This window comes from Anolis carolinensis, chromosome 2 (assembly GCF_035594765.1).
Source record: "Anolis carolinensis isolate JA03-04 chromosome 2, rAnoCar3.1.pri, whole genome shotgun sequence".
Lineage (NCBI taxonomy): Eukaryota > Metazoa > Chordata > Lepidosauria > Squamata > Dactyloidae > Anolis > Anolis carolinensis.
Window position 1 is genome coordinate 72,133,465 of NC_085842.1, and position 21,805 is coordinate 72,155,269.

Sequence of the window (21,805 nt, forward strand, 5' to 3'; positions counted from 1 at the left end):
TGTAAAAGAGCTGAAACCTTTCAAGGAACAACCTTTTGATTGTGAGTGGAAAGAAATTATTGAATTGTACTTTCTCCTGCTTTCCCTTTAGTGACATTGAATTTCACTGAATGGCATTTTGCATCAGCATTACATCATATTAAGTATAACGCCACATTATGAGTCATTCTTATAAATCATGACACAGCCTGCATTAGAAGGCTCTCGCAACCAAGGGCATCTCAAGGTGGCTTTTTATTTGATGTGTCTCTTCACAGAGGAACATAGGTGTGCTGACTTAGTAATCCTATCATGTCCTGCATAAGGGAGCACTTTACTTTTCCTTCAGCACTTGAGTTGAAATCTGAGGTATGAAGCAGAGCAGAACAAATACAACAAAGAATGTCTTGTGTAGCTATCAGAGATGAGGTCATAACTTAGAAAATGAATACACTGATTATAAAGGAGATGGAAAAAACTAAGATCAGTAGAAGTATCTGCACTTTCCAAACTATTGTGTAGTGATGTCTGTATATTGCGCTAAGGGTCCACCTATCTCAAAGTTGTCTATAGTGATTGGCAGAAGAGTTTTAGTATTTCAGATAGGGTCATTTCCAATCCCTATGAAGACCTTGTGCAAGTAAAGTTCTGTAACTAAGCTACAGTCTTTCCTCTCTTCTCTTTTCATGCTTTGATTGTTGATTTTTTTGTTCAAAAAAAATTAATCTAAAATGTCTGTCATTAGGTCTACAAACTGAAAACTATAGAATGACCCTTTAGCTTTAATGTTGATTTAGAAGAGGGCATTTCAAAAGATGGTGCTTGTCATGCAACAAATTAACAAGCAACACCTGCTGAAATACCTTTTTCTACACAATGATTAAACGCACAGCATCCCTCTCCAGCTTTCACTTTGGCAACCCTGATCATTGATATCTAATTACCATATTTGTAGGAAGAATTTTTAGTATCTGGTTTGGACCTGTTTGGTCTCAACCTGTTTTATAAAGCAGATTACAAATCTATATTTTATTTATAAATGTATTTGGTATTCTAAATCTATAAATTGTCTATAAATCACTCTGAGGGAGCTTCCCAACCCAGCCATCTGGAGTTCCCAAAGTGACACACCCTTTTTCTATGATACCATTATTTGATGACTTTCCTATTTCCATATAGAGTGAGTTTAGCCAGTGTGGTACAGTGAGGACTAAGATACTAGGAATCCCCACTGGTCCATGGAAACCCATTGGGTGATCATGAGCAAGTCACACTCTCGCAGCCTCAGAGAAAGGCAAAAGCAACCCCCCCCCCCAACAAATCATGCCTTAGGGATGTCATGAGTTTAAAACAACTGAGACATACTACAAACAATTGAAATGCGTATTCCATGGCTTAGTTACTAGGCTTGCTCAAATAATTCGATTTCCCCGTTACCCGTTATTAATTCGTTATTTTTGTTTGTTTTGAAGCAATATATGGCCTTGATTGTCCACACGTCTGGATATCGCGGTTTCGAATCGCGAGAGGCCGTTTTTTCTTATTTCGTCGTTTTTTTCGTTAGGAAAAAAAAGCTTTTGCAAATCACCCAAACTCCCACCATTCAGGCCCTTTCCTTTTGCCCCTCAGCAAAAGGGGTGTCACGGGCTCAGCCAATGGGAGGGGGCGAGGGGGAAGGAGGCCGAGGAGGAGGAGGAAGACGGAGGGGGGAAATGGCCGCCGCGGCCTCGCCTCAGCTCAGGCCTGGTGTCTCTCTGTGAGGCGGGAAGGCGGCCGATGGAGCCGGGAATGGAGAGACCGAGAGAGACAGAGAGGGGCCCGGCGGTGAGGTTTTGACGTCTGTGCGAAGCTAGGCAAGTGGGGTTTATATATCTGTGGAAGGTCCAGGGTGGGAGAAAGAACTCTTGTCTGTGGGAGGCAGTGAATGTTGCAATTGGTCACCTTGATTAGCATTGAATAGCCTTGCAGCTTCAAAGCCTGGCTGCTTCCTACCTGGGGGAATCCTTTGTTGGGAGGTATTAGCTGGCCCTGATTGTTTCCTGTCTGGAATTCCCATTTTCTGGGTGTTGTTCTTTTACTGTCCTGATTTTAGCTTTTCTGTAGCTAAAAATGCATATAAAATTGATTCTATAGGGAGGATAAATGATTGGATTTCAACTCCTACAGCTTGGCTTTCTCTGCCAATAATGGTACCCATCTTGGATATTGTAAGGGATTATTATTATTATTATTATTATTATTATTATTATTATTATTATTATTATTATTATTATTAGACCTTGCTCCCAGGAAGGTGCCTTCGCTGTGGCTCCCAACTTATCTATCTGTATCTACCTTTCCACATATTCTCCACATTGTGTGTATGTGTATGTATATTATATATACATGAGCCCCGATGGCGAAGTGTGTTAAAGCACTGAGCTGCTGAACTTGCAGACCGAAAGGTCCCAGGTTCAAATCCCGGGAGCAGAGTGAGTGCCCGCTGTTAGCTCCAGCTTCTGCTAACCTAGCAGCTTGAAAACATGCCAATGTGAGTAGATCAATAGGTACCCGCTCTGGCGGGAAGGTAATGGCACTCCATGTAGTCATGCCGGCCACATGACCTTGGAGGTGTCTATGGACAACACTGGCTCTTGGGCTTAGAAATGGAGATGAGCACCAACCCCCAGAGTCAGATATGACTGAACTTAACGTCAAGGGATACCTTTACCTTTACCTATACACACACACACACAAACACACACACACATATGCAGGGACTATATATATATACACAGTATATATCACACACACACCAATTTAACAAAGTTTCAGCCACAAAAACAAAGTTTCTGAAGTAGAACAATGACTTTCACAGTAAAGACAACCAAATTTAACAGGAAATAAGACTTTCAAACCAGGAACAGATTTCTGCAATTATTAAAAAATGGTTTATTATAAAAGCTATGAAAATTCGCCAAAAATCAGAGGATAAGGGAAATGTTCCAAATTTTGGTGAGCTATCAGTGTTAAATGTGTTCTACCACTGTACCAAGTTTGAAGAAGATCACTCAAAAAATGAGGGTGGGAGAGTCCTGTAAAGTCCTCTCCCTCTGTGCTGCTTTTGGGAATTGCGCATGCGCGTCCGCCATTAACGAATTAATTTAGAAAATAACGAATTTTCATTAATTTCAAAATGTTTGGGGGGCAAAATTCGGAAATACCTTCAAAAACGAAACGCTGCCCCCCTCTACTTTTGCAACGAGTTTAGAATCAAATTTTTCGTGGATCGATCAAGCCTATTAGTTACTGGCAGTGACCGCTCGAAGGTGAAACATGCTGGCATTCATGGTCTCATTATGGTGCAGCTTCTGAGGACTTTTCTGACATTGAATTTGACAGTCAGGCTGAAAGAGGTTCCTTATTCCTGATACAAGATTATGTGACAAGGGCTTGTTTGCAACTCAGTTGTGCCAGTCTTCTAAGCAGCAGCAGAACAAGTCAGTGAAAAGAACAGAAGTTGGCTGAAGGTAAACCAAAAAGTCAGACACGTAGTTAACCTTTCAAAGGATCTCCAAATGGGTCTTGCCATGGTTCCTCCTGCATTTATAAATTTTGTTCCTGGAATAATAATAAAAAGTGTTAAGTAGATCAAGGGAATCTGTGTTTAGTAGATCTGTTACTGTGGCCTTCACATTTATTGTCTTTTTAAAAACTTAGTACATACAAGTTACCTTCTCCAGAAATGAGACTATGAATATTTTTCCCTCCCACATTTCTTTTTAGAGTCATGCAAATTGATTGCAGGTGAGGTGGGGGTCTATAATTTTAATACTTGAAAATAATTAATTTTGGAATCCTTGGAAGTGAATTGGCAAAATATAAATGTTATGCTGGAATATATATGTGGCGATGGCGCAGCAAGGGAGAAAGTTCATTTTGTACTCGAGTAAGCTCCAACGTAGCCTTGAAATCAGGAAGCTTAGAACAGAGAAAATCTGATGTACAAGTTGGTAACCAAAAATATGTGCTACAGCGTGTAGCTATTGCAAGTTATGCCAGAAAGAGAAAAAGAAAACAAACAAAAACTTTAAATGCCCTCACGTGTCTGAAATTTTTGAAAATTGCCATAGACTCCAGGAAGTCTAGAAGAACATCCTCCTGTTGAATAATTAAAAACTGACTGAGGCTGCTCTGATACCCCAGGAATCAAGTCCTATTATGGTATCAGCAGCAAAGCCACCTAGGCCTTGAAGCTCAGGTGTTAATTGTGCCATTTAAAATGCTTTCTGGCTTGGCTGCTGTTTGATTAACATTGCTGATCTTTGCTTGAAAGCCTTCAGGTTTTTGGCCACTGTCCAATGAAGAAGCACAATTGTGTGGGGAGAAGTGCCAGAGGTTTATTCCAGAGTCTCCCATGCAGCCATTGCTCTTGCTGAAGAGACCAAGGCCAAATGGCAGAGTCTGAAGATACATCTACATGGACAAGAAACCCTGGGGTTGATGTGGAGTGCAGTGCTCTGCATCAGTCCTGGGGTGGGTGGGGAGTGGATGGGTGGTTACAGCCTGCCACAGCTGTGGAACAGAGTCCTGACTTTGGGCCCAGATGGATGACCACCCTTACCTCGGCGGTCCTGCCATTGTTCAGTGCTGTTGGATGGCCACTCTTACAGTGGCGGTCCTGTCACTATTGCGGTCATACATGTTACATTATTTTTTGGGAGCCAGTATTGTTTGAGTGATTTGTTCATTGGGGTAGGACTCTGAGAGACTTGGGTTTAAAGCCCTGGGCAGCCATGGAAATTCACTGGGTGGCTTGGGGAAAATCCGACTCTTTCACCTGTAGAGGAAGGCAACAGCAAATCCCCTCTGAATAAGGACCTCATCACATTGAAGGGGGATTTGCCATGGATCATGATGAATCCGGCAGGGTCTGGCATCAGGCACCTGTAGCTTCACACCCCACATCATCCACTTTGCCCCTCATTTCATTTCACGGGGGAAAGCATTACCACCCAGCTTTCTCCTGTTGTTTCCTAGTTAACATGGGAAGTCTTCCATATTTTCTGTGCTGCCTCTTATGACACTTTGAGTCTCCTTTGAGTCCCCTTTGGGTAGATGAAGTGGGGTATAAATAAATATAACAACAATAATAGCGACAATAGCACTTCAACTTCACTTGAGGCAAGGAGCCCTGTCAGATGTAGACTGAAGTTGTGTGATGGGAGCTGGTGGGCTTCATGCTTGATGTGAAGTCCAACTATTGTAGGATGGGTAATTTTGTCCAACTGATGATGTCATAAACCTTACCAAGATAGAATCAACATGAATAAGAGTCTGAATCAAAGGCATATAACAACCACAGATGCATTACTTCCCTACAAAAATCTAGAAAACTGACATTCTGACTATTTCTGGGACAGAGAGATATCAATACCCTCACTTAGGAGTCTCTTGGGGGTGGGGTAGAGGGATAAAAAATAGTTTGGCCATGAGAGTCACTTCCACAAGTGGAAGAACTCATTTTTTCATGAAAGAGGTAGGAATGGGCCCTATGAGAAGAAAGGAAGGGAAATAAGAGGTATTTTCTTTTACCAATTTCACCTCTTCCAACCACAAAAAATCCTATGTTATGTCCCATACTATTTTTGAAGATCACCTTGGCTCTTGAGGATACTTTTTCAGGGAGCTGCTATAAGAAGAAGGAATAGGTAGAAATTAAATCCCACCTCCATATCCCTCTGGAATGTCCTATGAGTTGAATTTCACTCACTGGAACTCTGGATCCAAGCCAATATGTCTGCAATATGTGTTGATGATAAGAATCCCAATTTAACGTAACAAGTTAACAGCAACCTGATATAAGTTAATGTTTTGTTGGTACTTGCTGTAAGAAATGACAGCTCCTAAAAATATTTTCAAAACATTTTTTCCTTAGGGGATGTGTAATATTGTAGAATGTCACTGAAGTAAAGAAAACAAGGAGTTCTTAAGCATATGAAAGCTGTTTATTTGAATGGTGATCAGAAGTGGCATAGAATTGCTATGCATTAAACATTTGTATAAGGTTGTTTGGATAGATTAAAATGACTTGAACAAGTCTTCTTCAAACTTTATTTTAAAATGGAATTTTTAAAAAGCAGTGCATCTTGAACTGATTTCCAATGTGCTTTTCCTTAACTGCTAATGTCTCTACAATATTCTGAATAGCCAATGGGATGTCAGGACCAATGCCAGACTATAGTTTGTTGGTATGTGAATGAGCCCCCAACAAACTATAGCTTTGTATACTCCAGATAACCCATTCCATTTCTGCCCTCTTAATACATCTCTCCCCACTTTCCTTCCCCACCTTCCTTCTTCCTAGATTGCACTAAACTGTCACATGCCATTTCTTCTGAACCATTGAACAATGGCTTGAGGCTCTTTCACATGATACAATTACAGCATTATGATTCCACTTTAATTCCCATTGCAGCATCCTATGGGATCCTGAGGTTTCTAGTTTGGTCAGAGGCACAATAGGAGCTCTCTTGCTGAGGATTCTAAATGTGCTTCCCTAAATTGGGAAAATTACCATGAGATGCTATTAAAGTAGAAAAGCAGCACTATAAATGAACAGTGTCAAAAGGCCTCAGTCTAAACACCATGATTAGAAACCAGCATGCTTCTACACTGTGGCAATTCAGGTTTTTGGGGAACACTATTTAACAGTGCTGGGGAATGTTTGAGCCCTCCAGAAGTTTTTGAACTACAAGTTCAATCAACCTTAGCCAGAATGACAACTGTCATGATGATCAAATTTGCTGTCAGACTTGTCCTTTATCCCTACCATCGATGCCAGTGGTTTACAACCTTTTTTTTTTTTTACCAGGGCCCACTTTGAGCAGGGACCACTTGACCAGGGTCCACTTGACCAGGAGCCACTTTGATCAGGGTCCACTTGACCAGGGGCCACTTGACTAGGGTCCACTTGACTAGGGCCCACTTGACCAGGGGCCACTTTGACCAGGGCCCACTTGATCAGGGTCCACTTGATCAGGGTCCACTTTGACCAGGGACCACTTTGATCAGGGTCCACTTGACCAGGGCCCACTTGGCTAGGGCCCACTTGACCAGGGGCTACTTTGATCAGGGTTCACTTGACCAGGGGCCACTTGACTAGGGCCCACTTGACCAGGGGCCACTTTGACCAGGGACCACTTGATCAGGGTCCACTTGACTAGGGGCCACTTTGACCAGGGACCACTTGATCGGGGTCCACTTTGACCAGGGTCCACTTGACCAGGGGCCACTTTGATCAGGGTCCACTTGACCAGGGGCCACTTGACTAGGGTCCACTTGACCAGGGCCCACTTTGACCAGGGACCACTTGATCAGGGTCCACTTGACTAGGGGCCACTTTGACCAGGGATCACTTGATCAGGGTCCACTTGACTAGAGCCCACTTGACCAGGGGCCACTTTGACCAGGGATCAGACCACTTTATCAGGGTCCATTTGACTAGGGCCCATTTGACTAGGGCCCACTTGACCAGGGGCCACTTTGATCAGGGTCCACTTGACTAGGGCCCACTTGACCAGGGGCCACTTTGATCAGGGTCCACTTGACTAGGGCCCACTTGACCAGCGGCCACTTTGACCAGGGACCACTTGACCAGGGACCACTTTGAACAGGGAACACTTGAACAGGAACCACTCTCCAACTTCAGTACCAAAAGGGTTCTGAATCAGTTTTTGATCAATTTAGATTTGGTTTGGTTATTGGGGGTGCTGATTCAGAAAATTGCATTGGATACACTACATCATCTCTAGTTTCTGATACAGAACATGTGTCATCCAGTAGTTGCCATCTGCTCACCCACGGAAAACCATATTTAGAGCTGATGTGGCCTATCCAATGCAATGATCAGCTCTACGGAAAGGATCAGAAATAAAAAAGGGGAAGGAGGTTTGTGGACCAGATTTTTGTTCTCACAGTCCACTGCTAGGCCGTGGCCCACAGGATGAGAACCACTGAGCTATGCTGACAAAAATATGGTGATTATAGCTTGCCTTAAACAAGAAGTTCTTCCAGATGAAAAATTCACTCCACAGTTTGATCAACTATTTTTCATCAGAATAATGATTCCCTGTCATTTTAAAAAAGTTGTATTCAGTATAATAAAAATGGGTGGAAGGCTAGTGTCTTCTGAAAAGGGGTGGTGTCAGAGCAGATGTTTCATGTAACACAGAAAATCAGAGTCTCTTAGACTTTCTATTGTTACGAATGAGTGGCAGTGTGTTACTTGTTGGCATTGACTTTGGCACTTGAAAGAGTTATATAGCCCAAGGGAAGTACAGGTGTAGCTCTTTCTCAATTTGGCAACCATAAACAGATAAGATGCAAGCTTACATCAAAACAGAGGGATTCAAGTACCATATCAGAGCATGTAGTCTATATAGACCGAATATTGCAAGTTAGTATAGATTAGCATGGAATTATCATTCTTTCCTTGTCTTGTCTCTTCTGAACTTCCTTTTAGAGAAAACTGGAAATCCTCACTCAGGTGTTCTGCAGTGTTATGCAATGGACATGTTTGTGACTCAGACTTTGAATAAGTCATTCTTTCGGATTGTAGCTTCCTGAATTCCCTTACTAACATGATCACAGTCAAAAATTAAAATGTCAAAGTTCTGGTTTGGCATGACTTCCCATTCATCCATCCATTCATCCTTTTATTTATATCTCAGTTTCCTTCTCTCCAAGCATGGAATTTAAGGCAGTTTATAGAAGAGATAAAACCATTTATAAGCATAGTCATGCATTGATATTTAGCATGTTGTAGATCAGTGTCCCTTGCATGGGCTTTGCCAATTAGAACATGACAATAATATATTTTCACATTTCTCTTGGATATTTTTAAAATATGAAAGAACAGTCCTGGAGAGTTATCCCAATGTGTGCAGTCTGCCTTCACTAAAGCTAGGATAAAAATATAGCTGCTTGCAAATAATGGCTTCTTCTGATTTCTTGACTACAGTCACTATTGTGATCAATAACTGAGCCAAGTTGTTAAAACTCTTTTTAACTACTTCAAGATCTTAATCAGTAATCCTTCTTCTTCTTCTTCTTCTTCTTCTTCTTCTTCTTCTTCTTCTTCTTCTTCTTCTTTTTTTTAAATACTCACTTTTATTGGGAAGTAGTAATAACGTGATATCAAAAACACACACCAAATTGATGTCAAACAAAACAAAACAATAGTAAAGATGTGGAGTGTGGTATAACCCAGATCTACTATGCATTTGTGGTTGCGTGATTGGTGTCACTCAAACAGGTGCTATCCGGAGACAAAGGCCCTCATCATATTGACTTGTTTCTACACACTTCAGAGACAGCCTCCCATGGAGTCCATCAAATGATGCAGGACTGCTTCTAGTGGTTGGTTGTGGGACTTCGTCTCCACAGCGTGTAGAAACTGGAAGATTTCAAAGATGGGTAGAAATCGACTCCACTCCTCTCCCTGTGCATAGAAACACTTAAAATGGATATTTTTCCTTGTGATGGGAAGTGGTGGATTTATCTGATTACTTTGTGATGTTTCAGTGTGGGCGTTCATGTGGACAGCCTGCTAATGCTCCTTCTGTTTCCATTAGTGGTTTAAAAGTGTGGATCCCATTGAAAGAAGTGTTTTTAAAAGTATGCATGTCTCCTTTAGTGTAGGGGCTTAAGAGGAATGACCCAATGGAAAGTGGTTTTTCAAAAAAGGATGCCTATTTTTAAAAGTGCACTGGTATCATTGAAAGGGTTGAGCTAGAAAAGGGAGGAGGCAATCCTGTGTGATGAGGTGAGTCTTCCCCACACAAAGAAGATTCCCCCCACCCAATTGTGGGATGAGGTCCAAAGGGTCAGTCTATAATCTCCTATTGTTCTATGGAGGCTGCAAAGAGCATGAATTGATGCAGTTAATACATATTGTTTTCTTATTATTAAACTGTAATCTTGCCTTTGCACTTTCTTCCTTAACTTTCTTCAGTAATTGTCCAATGACTTTGGCATTTTTGTTAGTAGTATGGTATAGTCTGTATATCTTTAATTGTGGATGTTCTTTCCTCCAGTTCCCATGCCCCATTCCTCTGAGTTTAATCCTCCTTTACAGATGACAAATTTAGTGTGAAAGACAAGCTAATAGGGTGATAATATGTAGACTTGCATTCTTGCCTTGCAAATTGGAAGTCATTCTTTTTCTCATATTATGTCATATCAGTAGGGTTTTGTCCTGGGCCCAGGTTACAATTTTGGGTTGAATTACAATTCTTATAATCCCCATATAGTTTTTAATGCCTGCTAATGAAAGGCTGCAAAGAAAAATGCAGACTTAATTAGAAAGACCAGCAAGTATGGTATCATCAATTCTTTTTTAGCACATGGAGAATATATGTGTGTGTCTCTGATTCACCTGTTAACTTTTGGTAACCTCATACACTTCATAGAGTTTTTCTTAGGCGATGAATATTCAAAAGTAGTTTTCTCCTAAGTATAGCCGGTAGCATTTATTATTCTTTGGTAGTCTCCCATCTACGTTCTGGCTAGAATTGCTCCTGCTTAGCTTTTAGATCTGATACCTTTAATGTTTTCAGATTGTTCTAAAGAGTATATAAGGATGGATAAAAGACAGAATTTTGTCAGCATTTTGAATATTAGAGACCATTTCTTTTCCACTCCCAATTTTGTTGCTGCTACGTGCACAGTGAGGATGGGGAATGCCATATTTCATTGTGATTGTTACATGCTGGTATGCTTTGAACTTTGGGATTATTATACCTGTGGCAAAAGAGTCAGGTCATTCAGGCTCTGATGGGACCCTGCAGGCAGCAGCTGTATTGTACTGGCTGTGCATTTGGATCAAAATGTAGTTTGATATTCCTGCTTAGTTGGTTTGCAGTCCTAAATCCACACATCACTGAAACTAATCCCTGTTTGAGACAGGATGACGTACCTCCAAATAAATATGTGTATGATTGTGCTGTTGTCACCATTTTATCCTAAACTACTGTATGGGTGGCCAAATCTGGTCCTGGAGCCCATCAAAATGTAGCTTATTGCCTCTTCTGGAGGTCTCGTAAAAGATTCAGAATATAAAACTTAAACAATATAAACTTTATATATATGTTATTTTTCAAAACTAGAAGTGGACTTCTGCCTACTTCCAATGTCCCCCCTATCTGATTTTAGGTGTTTTTGAAAATGTTACTTTTGGGGACTATTACTCCAAGAATCCTCCAGCCAGCACGGTAGTCTTTAAAAAGCCTTTTCATTCTTGGTCACAGAATTATTTTTAAAAGCACTGGAAAACAGTACTCAAAGGTTAAAAATAATACTGAGGAGGAGGAGAAGGAGGAGACTTTTCAGAAGTCTAGAGTGATATTTTCCCATTGCTAAATGTGAAGACAAGCATGCCTGGAAGGCAGAAATATTATTAGTTATTTTCCTTCTAATCTTTTTCATATTAGAAAGATATAGGAAAAGAGGATTGTTTTCTCCAAGGATGGAGGAGCAATAAGAGGAAGAAGTGTATTGGGATGTGGAAGAATGTATTCTAAAGCCATTTCAGTGGTCATAGATCTCCAGGATTTCAGTAAATACTTCATTACAGTGATCGTGGTGTCTCCCCTGATCACATTGGTTAAAAGTAATCCACAGGTGGTATTTGACACCAAAAAAAAAAAAAGGATTAATGTGGAAAAATGTGAACAACCACTGCTGGAGGTGTAAGGAACAAGTAGGGTCCTACTTCCATATGTGGTGGAAATGCAAAAAGCTAATTAGCTATTGGAAAGTAGTACAAACAGAATGTAATAAAATATTAAAATTAAAATTCGAGTTGAAACCAGAAATTTTTTTATTAGGCCTCTCAGACCCAAAAGAAAATTTAGATGCAAATAAAGATAAACTTTTCACTTATTTCATTACTGCTGCGAGGATTATAATAGCTAAGTATTGGAAATCAGAAACACCACCTACAAAAGAACTGTGGATAGATAAAATTATTGAGATAAGAGATATGGATAGATTAACCTTTCTAGTTAAAAAAAACATGGACAACAAAATGAAAGAAACGGACTGGACAGACCTAGAAGAATACCTCAAAGAAAATTATGCTTAAAGGAAAACCAGAAAACTGAAAGAAAGAAGATCGGAAGTCATCCATCCCCCCCCCCTTCCATTAGAAATTACCCTTCCCTAACCCCTTTCCCCTTTCTTTCCCTCCCCATTACTTGCTACAGAACTATTACATCCTCTCACCCCCCCCCCCCCCCATCCCATATTTCGCCCCTCATTATCTTTCCTTTGGACAACCCTTCCCCAACTTTCCCATAGGGCCACCAATGTAACTCATAAAAAGTTTTAATAAAAACTATATTAAAAAAAATACTTCATTACTCAGGTGGGATCCTTTAACTGGAAATCCTAGATACAAAACAGGCATCCAGTAATCTACAATTTGCCCACATGAAAGTCAGAATAATTGACCAATATGAAAAAAAAACCCAAATAGATATTTGTGTTCAGCCCTGATTTAGACAAGACAGGACTCAAAGCTAGTTCCAACTGGCATCCCAGATACATCACAGAGAATTGCAAGCTCAACACAAGTCTCAAATCCTTTCAGCTGTTGATCCATTGCAATAGCTTACTCAGCTCTTTCCAATGAAGCTGTTTATTCCTTTCTTGCTTACTGTCTGTCCATAGACTAAACTGGAGCTTGGACACTCTCAAAATGTAGACTGCTTTGAATAAAGCCACATGGCTAGCTAGAGTACAAAACTGCTGGATAAGGCTGGCATTTACCTCTCAGTGTAATTTATATCATCCTCGAACTTTTTTTTTTTTTGCTGACTACCAGATTATTTCGAAGTGCTGGTTATCTATATACAGTAGAGTCTCACTTATCCAAGCCTCGCATATCCAAGCTTCTGGATAATCCAAGCCATTTTTGTAGTCAATGTTTTCAATATAGCATGGTATTTTGGTGCTACATTCGTAAATACAGTAATTACAACCTAACATTACTGCGTATTGAACTATTTTTTCTGTCAAATTTGTTGTATAACATGATGTTTTGGTGCTTAATTTGTAAAATCATAACCTAATTTGATGTTGAATAGGCTTTTCCTTAAGCCCTCCTTATTATCCAAGATATTCGCTTATCCAAGCTTCTGCCGGCCCGTTTAGCTTGGATAAGTGAGACTCTACTGTATATATAATGTTTTGACCGTTTCTGCTTTAAGGTAAACAGCAAAACTAAACAACCAAAACACACAAAATTTGTCCATAAAAGACAGGTCATCCGGACTGTGTTTAGACATCAAAAAACAAAAAAAAAATTCAATTTGGAAATCACTTAAAACACTCAAAAAACGAATACTGCTCTCTATGCACTCGTGGAGGAGCCCCCACCCTTGGAATACCTACGTCACTGACAGGCAGCAGCGCGTGCATCCCAACCGAACTTTGATAAGCATTACTGCACTGGCCGGGGCTGGCGGATTACGTAATGCGAGGGAGGAGGACATTAGGCCTACTCAACCACATCAGGCAAGTCCTCCAGAGTGTGGAGGTGAACGAGGCAGAGGAGAACAGGGTGAAGGGAAGCTTTCCCCTTTTCCTGCTTTTAAAAAATTATTTTCTTTTAATTCGGTCAGGGACTTCTCTCACAAAATGAGCCCCCCTACCCCTTCAGTGGCTCTTCCACCCTCCCTCCTGCCCTCCCTCCGGCTGGACACATCTGAAAAGGGCAGAGTGCGAACACTGGTGGGATGAGGGAGGGAGGGAGGATGAAAGAGCCGGGAAGGGATAACCAACACCACCATTACTTCAGTAATGCCTCAATTTCTAACCAGGCATGCTCCGATGGGCTCTGTGGCTGTTTCTTTTACCTCAATCAAGCGCATCTCTCACAAAATACCCCCCCTTCAGCGGCTCTTCCACCCTCCCTCCCACCTTCCCTCCAGCCAGACCCATCCGAAAAGGACAGAGCCAACACTGCCATTACTTCAGTAACTCCTCAGTTTTCTAACCAGCCCTGCTCCGAAGCACTGCGAGGCCATTTCTTTGCTTTCTTCCTGGGTGGTGGAATTCAGTGTTGGGAGGTGTTAGCTGGCCCTTGAGCCATGTTGTTGGACTGTCCTGGGGTTTGATACTTCAACTCCCATAATCCCAAATAGCTGGTTTGGGATTGTGGGAGTTGATGTCCATATGGGGGCCCATTTTGTCAGAGAAGTGCTTGGTTGTGGAGGTGGAGGAGGCAGAGGAGAAAAAGGTTAAGGGAAGCTTTCCACTTTTCCTGCTTTTAAAAACTTATTTTCTTTTAATCAGTCACAATGTATAAAAACAGGACAACCATCAGAAAACAAGGGAATTCCACAAATAAAACAATCAGGGGCAGCTAATGCCTCCATACAAAGGATCTCCCCAGGGGGGGGGGGGGAAGGCTTTGAAGCTGCAAGGCCATTACATGCTAATCAAGGTGACTAATAACAGCATCCATACCTGCCACACCAAGACAATTTATTGTATTCCAGCTCACCAAAGTAGAATTCCCTTACAAAGAAAACGGCCAGGCTTTGAGGCTGCAATGCTATTCACTGCTATTCCACTTAAACCACAGCAACGTGTGGCCGTGCAAAGCTAGTTACATATAAAGGCATTTACAGCTTGGAGCCAGGTTATCTAAAAAGCTGAGGGCCCTTCCATACAGGCCTTTAATGTGAGACCTGTCTCACTTTTACAGGAGGTGCCCAAATGACACCTCCGGTAAAAGCGAATTAATGTGGGGTAAACTGGGATTTATTAGTTTACTCCACATTAATTAAACACCTGATAAGATTCAGACCTTAAGCTAAGATCTGAATCTTACCAGCTGTTTGCCCTGTGTGGATTGACTTTCAGGACCACGTCATGTGATCTTGAGGGTCAATCTACACAGGCATCTCAGATTTTGGGGCTTCTGGAACCCAAAGGTGCTAGAGGACACCCACCCCCAGCCCCCCATTTGGGCCCCAAAACTTACAATAGACAGCCTGGGAGCCACAGAGCCTCTCTAAAGAGTCCTTCTGACGGGGGAAATGGCATGGGGTGCAAAATAGGGATTTTCCTCCTCACCCCTCCCATCTCCTGAGGCTCCATTTCTTCCACTTAGGAGGACTCTCTGGAGAGGCTCCGTGGCTGCCAGGCCATCTCTTGTAACTCTTACGGGCGAAATTGGGGGCTGGAGGGGAGCTGGATGGCATGCCGGGTCAAATTTTATTTAATCTGGGGAGAGGATCTTCTTGGTAGCCATTCCTACGCCTTAGAACTCTTTTCCTAAATAGGTGAGGATGCCTCCCTCCACTAGCTGTCCTTTCTTCAGCAAATGAAAACTTGGATATTCTGACAGGGTTTAGGGAAGTGATTTTTTTTTTAAAAAAAAATGCGGTCTTATTAGTGTTTATCTTTCACTGTTTTAACAGATTAGATTAAAATGTTTTAATTCTATGGATTCTTCAATTCATATTTTTGCAATAACCTTTTTGTATGTTTTATTCCTTAGGTCTGTATTTTTCTTTCTATTTGTGTTAATTTTTGTTAGTCAGTGCGAATCCCAGTTTTTTGGGACAAGGTGAGATATAAATAAAACGATATAAGAATTAAGAATAAGAATGTGTTACATTATCCAATGATACTTCACTGCTTACTAGATTTTTAGATAGATTCACTGATGAACTAAAATTCCCACCAGTAACATCTGGTTGACTTTGAAACTCATCATTATGACAATGGCCAAGAACCTACATTGCCTACTTCATCATTACTACGTAACTAAGGGTGCATCTATACTTTAGAATTAATGTAGTCTGACACTACATTAACAGCGTGGCTCAATGTGATGGATTCACAAGAGTTGTTGTTTTATAAGGGCTTTCTCTGCCAAAGGGTGCTGGTGCCTCTGAATTCCAATGTATTAAGCCACAGTAGTTAAAGTTGTGTCAAACAGCATTAATTCTATTGTGTACATGCACAAGTCCAGGTCTGAGCTAAACCTATGTTAACAGCCAGAAGTTGCAATGGAGGTCTGTTCTCCTGCCATTTGTGGTACAGCAAAGTGACATTTCCACTTTCCTTCTCCCAGCAAGCAAGGCTGCAACAATCAAAAGCATAATTCCTCATCACGCCACAGATTGCTGATAGGAGTGGGCTTGAAATGTCAAGCAATAGCAGAACAGACCTCCAATGTTTGGTTATGGGCAGCAAAGTAGATTTTGGGGTGGTCTTTACAATACAATACTGCCACAGTTGTGAATGCATAGTAATAGTGAATACAGAACAGTTATGAATGGGTGACTCTGGGTTACAATCTGTGACTGAAATACAGGCTGCCTGATGATGATGATGATGAAGATGACGATGATGATGGTGATGATGATGAATAGCAGATTATTATATAATGCAAGTGTCCCTATTGTTTCTGCTTTGACTCATTTTACATATAAAATCTTCTCTTCCTTTCTCTGTAGATCCTTGAAGACAACATGAAGTTGGAATGCAAGTGCCATGGTGTGTCAGGATCCTGTACCACTAAAACCTGCTGGACAACTCTTCCTAAATTCAGGGAGCTGGGCTACATTCTTAAGGACAAATATAATGAAGCTGTTCAAGTGGAACCAGTGAGGGCGAGTCGTAATAAGCGCCCAACATTTCTGAAGATAAAGAAGCCACTCTCCTACCGTAAACCTATGGATACGGATTTAGTGTATATAGAGAAATCGCCTAACTACTGTGAAGAGGACCCTGTGACTGGCAGTGTTGGAACACAGGGTCGAATGTGCAACAAAACAGCCCAACAGACCAATGGTTGCGACCTGATGTGTTGTGGACGAGGTTATAATACTCACCAATATTCACGAGTGTGGCAGTGCAACTGTAAATTTCACTGGTGCTGTTATGTTAAGTGTAATACATGCAGTGAACGAACAGAAGTATACACCTGTAAATGAAAGTGTGGCTTGGGAGGGGGAGCCAACAGCCCTGGAATAAACAAATTTTTGTTTTGCACATAACCTCACTGTACCTATACAAGACTGTAGTAAAGATCCACACTTCTTCCCAAAAGAAAAGCCAGCAAATGGACCCCATCTGTCCCTCTAACCTTTCATCATTTTTGTGGATATCCATCAAAGACTTAGAGGAATAGTCCAAAATTTACAGCAGACTCCTTAAGGGGAAAAAGGAAACATCATCTCATTCAAAATATAAATGGGGGAAATGTTCTCAAATAATTTGGGCTTTCAAAAATATAATTTATTGACTGCCTTATGCGAATGGAGGAGGGGAGTACACATCAAGACATTGGTCAATGGGGGTCTTTGGCACTGGATGAAAGAGACTGAAATACACAGGCTATCATGCATAACAAGAGGTCTGGGGGAAACAAACAATACTTTAACACAATCTTTGCACAGGAAAGGGTGACAATGGCCAGTGTGAATTTCAATTTAAAGAGTGTGGATTATGCAGATTTAGGGATTCCTACACTTTTGAAAAGCTTCTGCTGGTTGTTTCTTGTCTTTCCATTTTTCCCCCAGTCAGTGTGCTACTGTGAGTAGAATTGTTGTGTTTTCCATATAAACACTGGTTTATCTGCCTTTTTGTCGTGCTGCAGATTTTAGCACAGGGGTTTGGGTTGTCTGGGCATAATAATAATAGCAATATTTAACAATTTATCCAGATAAAGCTAATATTAATTTATTTAATAAAAAAACAACTCTACCAACATTTTTGGGAACCACTCTGCAAGTGAAAATATACCTGCTTTTTGTGGAATAAATTTGTAGATATGGAAACTGTGGAAGGGTAAAGAAACCCTTGAGTTGTATATATTGTTGTTTACTCAGATATTTCTACTAGTTATAACTGCAGGATATTTTTCTGCAGTAATAGACGTTAAGTACAAAAGCAGGCATCTTTTTTATAATTTTCTTGGCTCTTTGCTGCTAGTTGTCTGGAATCTCAAACTGATATTCATCTCTGCATAGTTATCAGTACATAATCTCCCCCTCTTTTTTTAAAAAAAATAAAAGGAATATTAGAAAAATCCAGCTGGGAATAATGTATCACGACATATAAATGCAAAACTCCAGACAAGTTTCCCTCTTTGGAAAAATGAACCATAGGATAAAAGAATATATTTTCTAAAAGACTATTTTTATATGAATATTTTATTTATACTATAACTGCTTGTATAATTCTATAACTTGTACTTTTTCTCAAAACAGGCACATGGTTTGTAATTCTTAGGCTATTTAACAGGTAAAGGCTGATTGCTTTGTTGAAACGAAAGTAGCAAGATACTGGTGGATGTACAAAATACAGAGTGAATTTTCTCCCCGGATGTATGTACAAAGTGGCTTTTTTCCTGCAGTTCAATTTGCAGAATATGCAGAATAAGAACAGGGTATGCAGCATCAGTGTTGTCACATGGCTTGAATTCATAGTTGGAATTAACTGGATGCTCCTTTATCCCATTCAGGAAAAAATCTGAATTAGCTTCCCATATGCGTTAGTCATTAAACTGTGGCATTATGACTAGCAAATGTGCTGTGTGTGCTGTCAGTTAAACCTCTATATTGTGCTACTGTCAAATTTGATTTTATCACTGCAAGACTGTAGACTATGACTGTAAAAACTAGCATGACATGCAGAGTTTGATTCTCATAGATAAGACACAATGCTTATGGGTTTTGTCCAACTAGTTTTGCCATTTGCCTTCCCCTTCCCCTTGCCAAAAACCCTTTAGCTGAAAAGATCAACTCATATTTAGACAAGCTTTCAATAATCCATTTTTCCTTCCTTCTTTTGTACCATTCAGTTTCTACACTTTGGCATTTCCTTTCTTATCCCTAAGAATTTATCCTGCAATTATGTTCAATTAAATAGTTTGCTTTTGTGGAATCACTGTGATCATTCTGCCAGGATTGTTAGGTTTTGATCCCCACATTTACTATTACAATTTCTGCCCAGGCTGTGCCACGCCCTGAAACCAAGCTTCCACACTATATGCACAATAGTGCAGGAAACTTCTATCCCATGGACAACATTTACATTGCTTTACCAGCTGCTTGCAGACAGCCTCATCACACCAGAGCATGGATCCACTTTAAATCAGGTTTCTGCCTTTTGCAGAATTCTGGGATTTGTAATTTGGTGAGGCCCAGGACCTGCCTGGCTGATCAGTTTAAAGGCCCCTCCCCTAAACTACTGGCTCCGTAATTCTGCAGGAGACAGAAACTGGATTTAAAGTGGATCCATACTCTAGTGTGATGAGGTCTCAAACCTACATTATCTCGTGGGTGTGAGCTCTTTTATTTAAATGAAGACTTGAATGTCCATACATTCCTTATGTAGAAAAAAGGAAATCTTTTTTGGTCTTATACATGTACCCTCTTGCAGTGATCCAGACACCTAGGGTAAATTGATTGTGCTTGTTCTGCATGGCAGGGGGTTGGACTAAATGGCCCATGTGGTCTCTTCCAGCTCTTTTATTCTCGGATTCTATGATTCTAAATCTCCTTTGTAGAATCAATGCAGTTTAACACCACTTTAACACATATGGTTCAAAGCTATAGAATCTGGGAGTTGTAGTTTAAAAAAATCTTTAGCCTTCTCTGGACCCCCATTGCATTGTTCCTAAGGCAACATGGGAAGCCTCCTGTGTTGCCGCCATGGCGGTGTGCGCCACTTCCTCTTCTCTTTCATCATGGAGCCTGGTCGGAAGTTGATGTTCATTGTAAGATGGTCTCTGTGCTGAAAGAGGAGAAAAAGTGGCGTACGACGGGTAAATCAATCCATCTGATGAGGTCAAAAAAGTATTACTTCTGTAGATGTATCTCTGATCCAACAACTAGTTCCAGCAAGAGGATACATCTTGACTCATTGAGATTTGTCTAGGTACTGACTCCAGCAATTGAGTCTGTATACAGTAGAGTCTCACTTATCCAACATTCGCTTATCCAACGTTCTGGATTATCCAACACAGTTTGCCTTCTGTCTGGATCCACAGAAGCAGGGATTGAACTTTTAATGGATTTAATTTCCAACAATGTTGTTACTATAAGTTCATTTTATGCAATTCTATCTTTATTTGTAGTCAATTTGTTAGTAGTCAATGTTTTTTGGTCAATGTTTTCAATACATTGTGATGTTTTGGTGCTAAATTCGTAAATACAGTAATTACTACATAACGTTACCATGTATTGAACTGCTTTTTTTTGTCGATTTGTTGTAAAGCATGATGTTTTGGTGCTTAATTTGTAAAATCATAACATAAATAGACATTTAATAGGCTTTTCTTAATCCCTCCTTGTTATCCAACATTTTCACTTATTCAATGTTCTGCCGGCCCGTTTATGTTGGATAAGTGAGACTCTATTGTATCTATTCTATTTGGGACTAAGAACTGGATTTAGGCTGCTGAATCCCAACTCTACGGCACTTGTCTGTGCATGTGAAGAGGCTGCCCTGGCAATGTCCTTTTCTGACAATAGCTTCTCAAGTCACACTGAATCCTGCTATATTGGGTCTCTAGCTTTCAAGGCATTTTTGTGGGGAAAGGGAAGAGCCTTGTTGTTCCACATGGTGCATTTTAAAACATGGATTGCCTGTTTTGCATTTCTGTATTAAAAAGACAGGGCCTGGCAGTTGGTGACAGATGTGAACTGTTATGATGCATCCCAAGGATATAAGAAAAGTTGGGTAGTTCAATCAATAGATAATATCTATATCTATAAAACAACAATAAATAGATAATCACATTATGCACTTCACGAGATGTTTCACACACCTTCCAAATGCTCTGTTTTGAAAGTGACTGTTCCAAGTGATTTTCTGTTGCTCCATTTTTTTCCAATTAAATGTCCCAATTTCTCTCTCTTCTCCCCCCTTTGTCTTCTATTGTTGAAAAGTGGTTTCCACTCAAATCAGAGGAGAGGCAGGATCTTTCCCTGTTCAGATATATCAGACAAAAGCAGGGTACTGCAGCCTGTCCTAAATGGCTTCTTATTCCTCATTCATAACCCTTGCCATCTTAACTGCACTGAAATGTTGCTGGCCACACATGTGAAATAATTCACTTCATCTGTGAAATACATTCACTCTTCAGATGTGATAAGTTATATCCAAATGACACAAAATAAGTTTCATTATAATCACTGTAAAAAGGAGGAAGCGAAGGGGAGAAAAAAGAGAAAGTGGCAGCACAATTAAACTGAACTGTTTTTAAAATATTAACATGAGTTTACATATATAACATTAACATGAGTTTTGATATATAACAATCTGTCTTCAGATTTTTAGCTCTTAATATATGTCTATGCAGAGTCTTGTCCCTGTATTACCATCTATGATAGTATCATGTTGTGAGCATCTGTGCAAGAAGATAAATGGACAGGAATCTCACCTTTCAGTCTTCCTGGACATACAGTATAAGATTTGCCAGACACAGTCCTTAAACAAGGAAATTACAAAAGAAGACTAAAAAAAAAGAAACAACTGAACTGAATTATAACTATCAATTCCAGTCCATTAGCAGAGGTATGAACAAAGATAATGGCTTCGTGGAACACTATATATATTAATGCAGGAGTCCTTGTTGCTACATGTATATGGCATAAGGCTTCATAATGCATCTGAAGAAGTGGGCTTATACTTATAAAAGTTCATGCTAAAATAAAATACAGTTAGCCTTAAAAGTGATGCCACATTCCTTTTCCCCCTTCCTTCCTTTGCTGCTTCTTTTTTATGCTAGAAGTGAATTATATGGTCACTTCTTTGA

At 40.4% G+C, this 21,805-nt stretch overlaps 1 protein-coding gene across 2 annotated transcripts in view; it reads left to right on the plus strand.

Moving 5' to 3' along the window:
* wnt7a (Wnt family member 7A) overlaps nt 1-20,906 on the plus strand; it is a 65,975-nt gene extending 45,069 nt beyond the window's left edge. For both annotated transcript variants that reach the window (XM_003223969.3, XM_062969963.1), the window contains exon 4: nt 16,494-20,906. In XM_003223969.3, the coding sequence (XP_003224017.1) occupies nt 16,494-16,973 (480 nt within the window). In that variant the 3' untranslated portion in view covers nt 16,974-20,906. The remainder of the gene's footprint in view (nt 1-16,493) is intronic.
* Nucleotides 20,907-21,805: the final 899 nt, after the last annotated feature.